The 13847-nt window shown below is 38.9% G+C and overlaps 1 protein-coding gene across 1 annotated transcript in view; it reads left to right on the forward strand.

Annotated features, from left to right (window-relative positions):
• The window catches only part of Rc3h1 (ring finger and CCCH-type domains 1), a 118192-nt gene that overhangs the window by 80937 nt on the left and 23408 nt on the right, over nt 1–13847 (forward strand). The window contains exons 7-12 of the mRNA XM_013352493.1: nt 712–844; nt 7477–7595; nt 8938–9050; nt 9538–9819; nt 10248–10462; nt 13079–13446. Coding sequence (XP_013207947.1) covers nt 712–844; nt 7477–7595; nt 8938–9050; nt 9538–9819; nt 10248–10462; nt 13079–13446 — 1230 coding nt within the window. The remainder of the gene's footprint in view (nt 1–711; nt 845–7476; nt 7596–8937; nt 9051–9537; nt 9820–10247; nt 10463–13078; nt 13447–13847) is intronic.

Consider the following 13847-nt stretch of genomic DNA (forward strand, 5'->3'; position numbering starts at 1 on the left):
TGACAATTTCATCTTGATCATATCTACTCCAGCTGCCCATTCTCATTTTCCATACCCCATCTTACTCAAGATGATGTCTTCTTACTTTGATATTCTCCTTTTTTCCCTCACACTATCCCACTGAGTCTAGTTAGTGATACCTGCATGCACATGAATACAGGGGCATCCACAGGAACAGGGACACACTACCAGGGTCCACATCTTAAAGAAAAGTAACTGTTTCTTCTCCAGCAGCCATCAGTGTCCTAGACATTCAAAATTGTTTAGACTATTTAATAAATGAAATTTATTTGTGCAGTTGATATATTTAGTGTCATGATCTTTGATCTTAAGAACTTGAACTCATTCAGTATGACTGTACTCAGTGGCATTATTCAATCATCTCATTTTCTAGGTTTTATACCTTCAAATTTCAGTTATATTTGGAAAGACTACTAATAACCCAACTAAAAGATGGTATCAGAAGAAAGGCCTTGCATTTCAAGTCTGTGATAGCAGAGGAAGCTTACTATTGTACATAATGGACCAAGCTGTGATTAGAGAGATCTTGTTTAGCCAGCAAGTAATTCAGTCTGGCCAAAGTATAGGTTAGATGGATAGACACAAACTAAAATTAATAAATTGCAAAAATGAAGGTGTAAATAAACTGTGTTTTTAAAAAGGGTTTTAATGTTTTAAATGACAAATTAATGCTGACCTTTTCTTTTTAAGTTGCAGACCCCTGCCTCCTTTGCACAGAGTGTTCAGGAGCTAACAATTGCTCTCCAGCGAACTGGAGACCCAGCAAACTTGAACCGACTAAGACCCCACTTGGAGCTACTAGCAAACATTGACCCTAGTCCAGGTAAAGCCAAGAGAAATTAATGAACTATTATATGTACCTCAGTATTGCTTGGTGATTCTTCAGTTACATTTTGTACATTCCTCTAAAGTTTCCCAAAGTCGTTTCCTAGATATTTTCAGCAGTATTTTAGGTTTTGCCACAGATAATGTCCTCTTTATCTCATTAGTTCACCTCAACTAAAATTCATTCAGTACTTTACATTGTACTGCCTTGCTCACTAAGAATATAGCTCTCCTGCCACACCATTCTGTATTTTACTCTTTTCACATCTGTGCCACAACTTGTTTTCTCAGGTTTCCTTTAGTGCCTTCTTCTTACCCCATCTTCACATAGATTGTTCCATTAATAGTACTTGGGCATTTCTTTCTCACCCCTCCTTGACCTGAAATTGTTAGCTGAACAATATTTTAGCTGCTGTCTTCTCAAGGTTTCCTTCTAAGCAGAGGTAGCACTTCATACAGCTACTACAGTTTCCTAGTTACTACTTCTGGAGACGATGTCGAACTCTTGAGCTACTTCCTATATTTTCAGCGCTTATTAATATTGGCTGCCTCTTTGCTACAGAAAAGCTTCCGTTGCTTTATTTTTAATATGCATCACTGTTTGAGGAGGAATTGCTTGTACATCCCAGCCGCCTAGAACCTAAATAACCACACAGAAACTATTAATGAAATCACTGCTTGGTCCATTAGCTCTAGCTTCTTATTGGCTAACTCTTATATTTTAATTTAATCCATTTCTATTAATCTGTGCATCACCACGAGGTCTTGGCCTACTAGCTAACGTTCCCAGTATCTGTCTCCAGTGGCTCCGTGGCTTCTCACTGACTCTGCCTCCTTTCTCCCAACATGCCATTTAGTTTTTCTTGCCTACCTAAGTTCTGCCCTATTAACAGGCCAAGGAAGTTTATTCATTAACCAATAAACACAACACATAGACAGAAGGACCATTTCCCCTTTTCTGTTTAAACCAAAAGGAAAACTTTAATGTAGCAAAATTACATATAAAACAGGTATCAAGCAAGAAATAGTTAAATATTTACGTCTACTTTATCTTTTATCACAAATAAGGAACGTTATTAACTATAAATTCTTCAACTCCATCAAAGACCACAGAAGGATACGATATTACCTAAGTAAACTAGAAGTGCATTGTAAGCAACTTCTAAAACTCTAGAATTGACACAGACTTCTCGCTGCCTGGACAGTCAACCAAAATTCTTCTGTACCTTTGGGGCATCCATCTTTAGAGCCCATAGCATCCAGCAGACTTCCATGAAGCAGGAAATTTCAAAGATAGGTCTGCCTTTATTGGCAGTTAGTCACTTTCTTCTGCAGAATATCTGGCAGACTCTTTCATGAAGCAGGAACCCTGAAGGATCATCTCTCCTTTAGGCAAGTTCAGCATTCATTTCTCTACGGGTCCTGCATTTCCAGTTAAGCAGTCCAGGCAAGAGCAGTTTCTTGCCCAAATGGCTAGCAAGCTCCATAAGTAAACTCTTCGATGCCTATCTTCCTCTTGAAGTAATTGGTACTGCCAGGAGCAGATGTGTCTCATTGTCATGAAAAGTTCTAAGTTATTAAAATATTTTATTTTATTTTTCTATTTATTTATTTATTTATTAAAGATTTCTGCCTCCTCTCCGCCACCGCCTCCCATTTCTCTCCCCCTCCCCCAACCAAGTCCCCTTCCCTCATCAGTCCGAAGAGCAGTCAGGGTTCCCTGCCCTGTGGGAAGTCCAAGGACCGCCCACCTCCATCCAGGTCTAGTAAGGTGAGCAAACTGCCTAGGCTCCCACAAAGCCAGTACGTGCAGTAGGATCAAAACCCAGTGCCATTGTTCTTGAGTTCTCAGTAGTCCTCATTGTCTGCTATGTTCAGCGAGTCCGGTTTTATCCCATGCTTTTTCAGACCCAGTTCCCGATAGAACATCCCCATTGTCTCAGTGTGTGGGTGCACCCCTCTCAGTCCTGAGTTCCTTGCTTGTGCTCTCTGTAAAGCAAAGGACACTGTCACTAAGACAAAAAGGCAACCCACTGACTGGGAGATCTTCACCAACCACGCAACTGACAAAGGTCTGATCTTCAAAATATATAAAGAACTCAAGAAACTAGACTGTAAAATGCTAATCAACCGAATTATAAAATGGGGCACTGAGCTGAACAGAGAATTATCAACAGAAGAAGTTCAAATGGCCAAAAGACACTTAAGGTCATGCTCAACTTCCTTAGCGATCAGGGAAATGCAAATCAAGACAACTTTAAGATATCATCTTACACCTGTCAGAATGGCTAAAATCAGAAATACCAATGACGATAGCCTTTGCTGGAGAGGTTGTGGAGAAAGGGGTACACTCATCCATTGCTGGTGGGAATGCAAACTTGTGCAACCACTTTGGAAAGCAGTGTGGCGGTTTCTCAGGAAATTCGGGATCAACCTACCCCTGGACCCAGCAATACCATTCTTGGGAATATACCCAAGAGATGCCCTATTAAAATATTTTAAATGCCATATTCTGTAGTTCTCTGAAAGATTTGAAGAATACCTATCCATCTAAAATACATCTCTGTACATGTAGAAAAATCCAACTAACATAACTACAGTCTTGACTATTATAGATGACTCTATTAAGCTATATTTAATTATACATTACATTTCTAAATGAGCTGTACCTTATTCAAGAGCACAATTATACATATAACAAAGTTGACCTTAAATTTGTATCAATAAACCAAGATCCATACCAATGCAAATTATCTATATCATATCCCCCTTTAAATATAAACATTTATAAACAATATTTGGGAATATGGGCATAGTTATTTCTCTCCAAACTGCTTCCTGTTTTATTGGGTAAAGTAAGTTTTTGAGGGTATTTTTTGGGGTGTTCACAGCAACCTTTCAGGAAGCCTTGGTCCATCAAACCACGCCAGTCTGGAAGTAATCCACAGGTTCTCATCCTCTGTGGAAATAGGAGAATGTAGTAATAGGAGTGGCAGGGCTGCGTCCCCAGCACCCCGGCTGCCCACATGGCTAGCTTATGCCCCGAAATAATTACACAGACACTGTATTCTTTTAATCACTGCTTGGCCCATTTCTATCTAGCCTCTGCTAGGCTAATTCTCGCACCTGGACTAGCCCATCTCTAATAATCTGCTGTAGCCCACAAGGTGGCTTACCAGGGAGATTCTAACCTACATCCATCCTGGGTCGGAGCTTCATCGCGTGTGCCCCCGAAAGCTGAGCTATGGCATCTCTCTGAGGCAATTGCCCCCCAGAGGAGAGCTGTCGAGTCTGAGCTCACTTCCTCTTCCTCCCAGCATTCTGTTCTGTTTACTCCTCCCACCTATGTTTTAACCTATGAGGTCCAGCCAAGCAGTTTCTTTATTTTTTTAACCAATGACCTTCCTCCATCAGGAGAAGAACCGCTTTTCCAAAGCAACATATCCTTAGACCCAAATTTGGAAGTCATGATGCCTTATAATATACATGCTGGTTTAGCTTATTTAAAACACTGCTTGATCCATTATATCTAGCTTCTTATTGGCTAAATCTTACATCTTAATTTATCCCACGTGAGAGTGGCTTACTGGCAAAAGTTTCGGCATGTCTGACTCTGGTAGAGCCTCCATAGTGTCTCTGTGACTCCGTCCCTCTTCCTCCCAGCATTCAGCTTAGCTTTCCCTGCCTACCTATGTTCTGCCTTGCTATAGATCCAAAGCAGTTTTTTTATTCATTAAAGGTAATCACAGTACACTGAGGAGACTCCCACATCACATCACCCCACTTTACCCCCATCCACAAAAGTAGTGTCTTGTACCCTTGGAGCTATTTCCTCAGCGTTCTTAGTATCAAGAGTTACCTCTGTATAAAATAGATTTCCAAAGAGCTCTGTCAATTCTAGTATCATTACTCCAGACCCATTTCCCAAATGCTTCTTGATGTGTACCATGATTTGTTCCATGTTTCAAAGTGAGTTCATCTTTGATGCTTATTCTTTTAGTTGTGTTTATTTTTTTCATCTGAATGTTCTTTTACTTGTTCTACATACCCTTTGAGATATAGTTTATCTGTTCTTCTGCTAAGTCCCTTGAGGCCAGTCGAAAGCACTGGATTCCCTGGAGCTAGAGTTACTACTGTTTGTGAACTGCCATGTGCGCATGCTGGCAACTGAACCTGGGTCTTCTATAAGAACAGACTCATTTTTGATGCTGACTGTTTCTCTAGCCCTCCTACCGCCAGCATGGCTGTCATTGTCATTGAATCAATTTTCTTGACTTCTAAGTCACCCTGTTCTGTCAGTTTCATTTGTCATCGCCATCTGCTTGTTTTACATTTCCATAATCTCTGACTTTACTTTTTGAATGTCAATTCATACCCATTCCCAAGAAAGATTATATCTTTAAATATCATTATTGAACAGATTTGCCACATTTTAATTATTTTGTATATTTTTTTAATAGTTGTTTTTAGGATGCGTGGTTGAGCCCATCTTTAATCCCAGCACTCGGGAGGCAGAGGCAGCCAAATCTCTGAGAGTTTGAAGCCAACCTGGTCTATAAGAGACAGTTTCCAAAGCTGCAGAGAAACTCTGTCTCAATAAACTAAAAAAGGAGCTGGGCAGTGGTGGCACACGCCTTTAATCCCAGCACTGGGGAGGCAGAGGCAGGCGGATCTCTGGGAGTTCGAGGCCAGCCTGGTCTACAAGAGCTAGTTCCAGGATAGGCTCCAAAGCTACAGAGAAACCCTGTCTTGAAAAAAAACAACAAAAAAAAAACCAAAAAACAAACAAACAAAAAAAAAACTAAAGAAGGAAGGAAGAAGAAAGAGTTGTTTTTAGATTTATTTTCTTTGTATCAAGGTTTTGCTTGCCTGTGTGTGACTGTCTTCATGCCTGGTATATTTGGAGATCAAAAGAGGATGTCAGATTTTCTGCAATTGGAGTTAAAGATAGTTGTGGACTGTCATGTTGGATTTTTTTTTGTTTGCCAGTATATTTTTTTAACTTCGTTTTTCTAAAACTTAAGTAAATTTGTACTTCGTTCAGTGGTATAAATTCATCTCCTTTTGGTGGTACAAAATAATAATGGCATGTGTGTTAATTGATGGTCCTTTAGGTTCAGACCCTTTCCCCTAGCACTGTGTTGTTATGTGTGTTATGAGTTCTTCATGCTGCTGCTTTTGTGCTCAGAAATTCTACTATGTATTTCCATACTCAGAATAAAGTTAAAGTTTTTTTCTGTGATGTAAGGTGATCCAAGATGAGCTTATTTATCGTGGTCTTCTCTTCCATTACCTCTGTCTAAGTTTGCCGCCATTATGGAAAACGTCAGTCATACTTCCACACCAAGGTCTTTACACTTGCTTTTCTCTCTGAATGTTTCTCCCTTGATAATATTACTGAACATAGTTAAACCTTTCCTTTGGGTCTTTAACCATATTTAACTTTGTTTCTCTCTTTGTTTTATTTTTAAGCCTCCAGGAGTAGAAACCAAGATCTTGGAGCATGTTAAGCAACACTGTATTATATCCCCCACCCTCATTTTCAAGGAGACGATCTGTTTAAAGTTTACACATGCTTGTTCCACTTTCTTTGCTGTGTTTTTTCAATTCTTCATTATCTAAGTACTCTTACATTTTTATCATTTATCTTATTGTCTAGATCTTCACCTTGAATATAGTGGGGGAATTTATTTTTATTAATATATATACATACATATATATTATATACATACATACATACATACATACATACATACATACATACATACATATATATATTAGGGCTAGTTGTCTTTTGTGTGCTTTTCCTGTATTTTCAAACCTCATTCTCCCTCCTGGAGTTAAAATGCCATTTGTGTTTTAAAACCCAGTTCAAATGCCATCAACAGTAGTCTTATATAGAATTAATCTATGAAAATGTCTTCTCGGTTGGGCAGTGGTGGCCCACACCTTTAATCCTAGCACTTGGGAGACAGATGCAGGCAGATCTCTGAGTTTGAAGCCAGCCTGGTCTACAGAGCTAGTTCCAGGACAAGCTCCAAAGCTACAGAGAAACCCTGTCTTGAAAAACCAAAAATAGGTAGGTAGGTAGGTAGGTAGGTAGGTAGGTAGGTAGGTAGGTAGGTAGGTAGATAGAGAATGTCTTCTCACTTTATTCTATGTTAGTGTGTGTTGTGGAGGCAGTTTAAGAGAGGGTTTATTTTAGCTCTCAGCTCAAGGTACTGTCTATCATGGCAGGGAAGTCAAGGTAGGGTGAGCTTGAGGCAGGTGCTCATATCATATCCACTGTCAGGAAACAGGGAGGAATGTAACTATTGCTTAGCTTGCTTTCTCCATTTTATACGATCCATAATCTTCTGCCTAGGGGATACTAGGGGATAGTTTTTTATATACATTAACATAATTAAGAGAATCCCTCACAGGCACACGCAGAGACCCATCTCAGGTGATCCTAGGTCCTTTTCATTTGATACCACTAATCATCACAGATGAGTAAGATTCTGAAAGCTCTGTCTGTAATGATCAACTTGATTGCATCAAAGTTGATTGCATCAAATACTTCTTTCATTGGTTTGATATTGGATAAAACATTGCATAAGATTATAGATTGTTTAATTTTTAATTTTATAGATGCTCCTCCTCCAACATGGGAACAGTTAGAAAATGGCCTGGTTGCTGTACGTACAGTAGTACATGGATTGGTTGATTATATTCAGAACCACAGCAAAAAAGGAGCAGACCAACAGCAGGTAAGAGGTTGCTGTTTGAAATATGCAGATAAGTCACTCTAGGTATACCTAGAAACTGGCCAGTATAGGTAGAGATACAAAACAGAAAATAATGATAATAGATATTTTAAGTTTCTAACTATAGGGGCTGGAGAAAGTTTCTGTGGTTAAGAGTACTGGCTGCTTTTCCAGAGAACCCAGGTTCAAATCCCAGCACCCACATGCTGGCTCACAACCTCCTGTAACTCCAGTTTCAAGGGAATCAGATGCCCTGTTCTAGCCTCTGTGGTACCAGGCATGCACTGGTACACAGACAAATGTAGGGATAAGTCCCGCCCCTTAGGGGGCATGTTTGCCTCGGGCTAATGATTACCTATAAATCTGGCGAGCTCTTGCAGTGCTTGCTTCTGCTTTCCTGGTCTCCGCGGGAACGGTGGTTCTGTAAGTCTATTTCTCCATTAAAGCTATATATATTTTTTTACAACCTGTCTGCATTTGTTTACGCCGTTACATTTTGGCGTCCAACGTCGGGCTATTTTGCCCCCGACTCAAGTGCGTAGCCCGCTAGCTAACACAGCACTTTTATTTTATGTATGAATGAGTGTTTTGTCTGCATGTACATATATGTGCTTAGTGCCAGTGGAGGCCAGAAGAGGGTGCCTAATTCCCTGGGACTGGAGTTCTAGATGATTGTGAACTGCCATGTGGGTAATTGAACTCAGATCCTCCGGAAGAACAGCCCTAACTCTGAGCCTCCTATACTACTTTTAAATTTTAATTTTGGACTTGAAAATATCTCTCAGTAGGCAAAAGCTTTTATGCAAATAAAAAAGGAAAATAGGCTTTTATGCAACTAAGTTCAATACCTGGAACCCAGGTAAAAGTATAAAGAAAGAACCAACTCCACAAAATTGTCTTCGGTCCTCCCTTGTCCACCTCTACACACACACACACACACACACACACACACACACACTAATAATAAAATTTAAAAATAATTTTGGGGGCTGAGAGATGGCTCAGGGGTAAAGAACACTTACTGATCTCCCAGAAGTCCTGAGTTCAATTCCCAGCAACCACATGGTGGCTCATAACCATCTGTAATAAGATCTGGTGCCCTCCTCTGGCCTTCAGGGATACATGTAGGCAGATGCTGTATAAATTAATAAATAAACCTTTAAAAAAAATTTAATTTTGAACTCTGGGATTTCCACCCCCTATAATACTTTTGTTCTGGATAGTTTAAATATGTGGGAATTAGCTTAAATTCATCTATGTTATCAGAATCCTAAACTGTTAACATAAAAATTACATTTGTTATTGTGTGTTTTGTTTTATGTCTAATGTTTGGTCTTGGTCTTAGCCTCCACAACATAGCAAATACAAAACATACATGTGTCGAGATATGAAGCAGAGGGGAGGATGCCCTCGTGGGGCCAGCTGTACCTTTGCACACTCACAAGAAGAACTGGAAAAGTAAGTATGAAAACCATGAGACACGGACTTTTGGATAAGAGATGGCTCAGTGGTTAAGAGGATTGCCTCCTCTTCCAAAGGTCCTGAGTTCAATTCCCAGCAACCACATGGTGGCTCACAACCATCTGTAAAAAGGTCTGGTGCCCTCTTCTGGCCTTCAGGCATATACACAGACAGAACATTGTATACATAATAAATAAATATTTAAAAAAAAAAAAAAGAAATAATTTGTTGCCTTTAAAAAATATAAAAAGAATCATTGAATTCTCTTCAACACATAAGAAATCTTTATGAATTAAGTACATTTCTTCAAAGTATTTTTCATTTTTATTGTATTGTTTCTATAATTATGAAGTTATATTTTATCATTAACTAGTTAACAAAATGAGTCATTTCTACACAAAGTTCTAGTACTTTTTAACAATTTTAACTGATATTTACTTATTGTGTAGTATATTTTTAGTTGAAATATTTGCTTTTCATATAGATTTCGTAAAATGAACAAACGTCTGGTTCCCAGAAGACCCCTGAGTGCCTCTTTGGGTCAACTTAATGAGGTGGGCCTGCCTTCAGCACCTATGCTTCCTGATGAAAGTGCAGTGGATTTGTCAAGCAGGAAACCTCCTGCGCTTCCAAATGGAATTGTATCGGCAGGGAGCACAGTGACACAGCTGATTCCACGTGGGACAGACCCCAGCTTTGATTCTAGTCTGAAGCCAGGAAAACTAGACCACCTGAGCAGCAGTGCTCCTGGGTCCCCTCCTGACCTGTACGTCTTCACATTTCTTCCTTGTAAACTAAGTAGAGGGAAAAAAAATGTTTGATTCTAAAGCCAGTGTTTACTAGGTGTTGCTGTTTTTCTTCTGCTTTAAGTCAGAGTCTCTTCTTAAACTCACTTTGTGGCCAAAGATAACCATGAAAACCTGGGTCTCTTATCTCAGCTCCCAGGTACTGGGATTGCAGGCATGCCCAGCTATGTTGTGCTGGGGTCTGAACCCAACACAACCTGACCCCCCAAAATAATTTTTTTGCCTTTGTGTTGTTGCCTTTTACTTCTTTTTTCTGCACTAATAATTTTTTTAAGGATGGTTAATTTTTTTTAACTTGAAGAGATCAGCATTCGAATATATCAGTTTTCTAAATACTAGCAGTTTTTTAGAGACTTTACATTTGTCTTGTATAATTTTGCTTATTTAGGCTGGAGTCTGCGCCTAAGAGTATTTCTGCCTTACCTGTGAATCCACATCCTGTACCTCCAAGAGGGCCAACAGATTTGCCTCCTATGTCTGTCACCAAACCAATACAGATGGTACCTCGAGGTTCTCAGTTGTATCCTGCCCAACAAGCGGATGTTTATTACCAGGATCCTCGAGGAACTGCCCCACCATTTGAGCCACCACCTTATCAGCAGGGTAATATGTTTGATTTAAGTCACCCAGATTTATCATATAGGCAAAAAGGATAAAAATCTATCAAATTTATAGACTGTATTAACATTTAGCTGACCAAGATTGAAAAAAAAGTATGTAGTGGCTACAAACTAAATTTATAGTATGATTTCTGTCTTTGTTAGGGCTACTGTTGCTACAACCAAACACTCTGACCTAAAAACAAGTTGAGGAGGAAAGGATTCATTTGACTTAAACTTCAGCATTGCTGTTCATCATTGAAGGAAGTCAGGCAGGAACTCAAATGGGGCAGGACCTTGGAAGCAGGAGTTAATGCAGAGGCCATGGAGGGGTGCTTCTTACTCTGGCTTTCTCACAGTGGCTTCCTAGTCTCTCCACATTCTGATCTTCAGACAAGCTGTATTTGTTAGATTGCAAACAATATCACCGTGTTTTCCCTTTTTGTCTAAAATAAAAAAGGCTATAACTAATTTATTAAAAGCTATATATACGTACAACAACTATATGCAATGTCTAGTCCATTTGCATTTGACAAATTCAGAGAAAATAACCAATATCTATCCTATATCTTGGTAAGTCCAAAGTATTGTACCTAATTTACTCTCTATCGTAACTTGTATTACTATCAAAAACTATCTTTTGATGTCTTTCAACCTTATACACTTTACACTTCTTTAAAGAGTTTCTTCTCTGCATCTGGTAAACAAGGAAAACTGTAACTATCTAATCTTCAACTTTCTCAGTACCTGAGAAGGAAATAATATTAACTGAGTAAGCAGGAAGTACAAGCAAGGAACTTCCAAAAAATGTGAGAAATGACAGAAACAGCTGGCTGCCTTGACAGTCACCCAAAGTTCATCTGCAGCGTTTAGTATCTGTCTCTAGCCTAAAGGCCTAAATATTTGACAGACTTTTCTATGAAGCAGGAATTTCAAAAGACTGTCCTGCCTTGTCCTGAGAAGCTTTGGCAGTCGCTTTTTTTTTTTTTTTTTTTTTTTGCATTCTGCTTATCCAATTAGGACAGCATACTGTCAGCAGTCAAAGCAAGGACACTTTCTTGCCCAGTGTCTTACTCTTGCCACAAAGAAAGTAAATTCTATGTGGAGTTTCTTTGATGTTCATCATCTTCTGAAGTAGATTGGTGCTGCCAGTAGCAGACATTCTCACTGTCATTTAAAAAAAAAAAAAACTTGTGGTATTAAAACATCTTGAATGTCATAGTCTGTAGATCTCTGAAGTGTTTTAAAATGAGCTGTCTATCTAAAATGTATTTTTATTTGACCTTGAAAACATACCTAATATAACTATAAGTTGTAATAGGTGACTAATTACTAACCTGCATTTTCTTATTACCCAAAATAGTTGTTGATAATAACTTTCAAGGACTAGATTTGTATTACATTGTTAATTAAGCTGTATGGTACAATACCTTGAACAAGAGTGGATATGTATGTACAGTACGTTCTAACAAAATTAGTCTCAAATTTATATCAATATCCAAAATTTGTATACAATATACAAAGTCCAATCCAATGTAAAACATTTAAAACTACTTTTTAAAAGTAGATTCAATAATCTACCTTTGTACATTGTCATAGCTATATCCTCCCTTTTTTCTTTCCAGAGTAGATTCAATAATCCACCCTTTTATCCTCTCATATCTGTATCCCACTTCCCACCCAACTTTGAGGTTGCCTCTTTGTTGTTGTTTCTTTTCTTTCTCCATCAAGTTCAGGTAATCTTGGGAGTGGGACCTGCTTGGTAGTAGTCTGCCTAACAAAAAATGTCTCCCTCTCAACTGTCAAATGCTAATAGTTCCTCATCTAGTGGTGCTTACATATTCACCTCCCCTCTATCTTTGGACTGGCTGGAGCCTGTTCAGGTCTTGTGCATGCTGTGTTATGAAAAGTGGACTGTGGCCTGTTACATCTAGCACTAATAGTTTTAAAGTTGAAACTCTACAGTAGCAGGGCCTGGTAGAGCAGGCCTATAATTCCAGCTACTGAGGAGTCTGAGGCAGGAGGATCTCAAGTTCTAGGTGTGCCTGGGCTACAAAGTGAGTTCAGTGCTAATCTGGGCAACCAGAAGACCCTTCCTCAAAATGAAATGTCTCAAAATGAAATATTTAAAAAGGGCTAAGAAGATTGCTCAATAATGAAGTACTTGACCAGTATGAATGCATTCTTGAATGTAAAAGGCTACAGAGGAGAAACTAAAGTAGATCCCAAGTATCACAGATGCTTGTGAAAGATTCCTAGTGACTCTGTTGCATTAGGACAAACCAGAAAAAAGGATAAACTTACTATTTTAGACTATATGTAGATTGACCTTTTCTATTTATTTCAATAATTACTTGTTATTTGGAAGAGGTATTTGAATTTACCAGTTCCAAGCAAACACTACCACTAAGCTACACTCCTGGCCCTAAGGATAGTATTTGCTCACTAATTTTCATAAAGCTAACCTAACTAACAATACAAGTATTGTGAAAGCTTTTAAAGAAATGAATAGATTATAACATTTAGTTGTTTGAATGTTTTAAAAGGAGAAACAAAGATTATATTAAAAAAAAGCAGGCATGTTTATTTTTGTTTTGTGTTCCTCTTTTGTATTATACAGGTATGTACTATACTCCACCACCATGTGTGTCCCGCTTTGTCCGACCTCCACCATCTGCTCCTGAACCTGGTCCTCCATACTTGGATCATTATCCACCCTACCTCCAAGATCGTGTCATAAACTCTCAGTATGGCACACAACCACAACAGTACCCTCCTATGTACCCACCTCACTATGATGGCCGCCGTGTGTACCCTGCTCAGTCTTACACAAGAGAGGAGATTTTCCGGGAAAGCCCAATACCCATTGAGATTCCATCTGCAGCAGTACCATCCTATGTGCCCGAGTCCAGAGAACGATACCAACAGGTAGAGGGTTACTATCCAGTGGCCCCTCATCCAGCTCAGATCAGACCTTCATACCCCAGGGTATGCTATATTTTTTTAACTTATTACATAAACTTAATTTATATTTATGAGGATTTTTATTTGCTATGGTAATAACCCTTTCAATTGATTCTTTTTGCATGAAAACTTTTCTTTTTTTAAAGATTTGTTTATTTACTATGTATGTTGACTAAGGCTTCTGTCCTGCCTGGTCTCACAGTAGTTCAGCCCCAAATAAACACACAGAGGTCTACATTAATTATAAACTGATTAGCCTATTAGCTCAGGCTTCTTATTAACTCTTATAACTTATATTAGCCCATAAGTCTTGTCTGTGTTAGCCACATGACTTGGTACCTTTTTTCAGCAAGGCGGTCACTTCTTGTTTGCTCTGTGTCTGGCTTATGACTGCAGACTGACTCTTTTCTCTCCCAGAATTCTCC

This window comes from Microtus ochrogaster (genome assembly GCF_000317375.1).
Source record: "Microtus ochrogaster isolate Prairie Vole_2 chromosome 6 unlocalized genomic scaffold, MicOch1.0 chr6_random_2, whole genome shotgun sequence".
Taxonomy (NCBI): Eukaryota; Metazoa; Chordata; class Mammalia; order Rodentia; family Cricetidae; genus Microtus; species Microtus ochrogaster.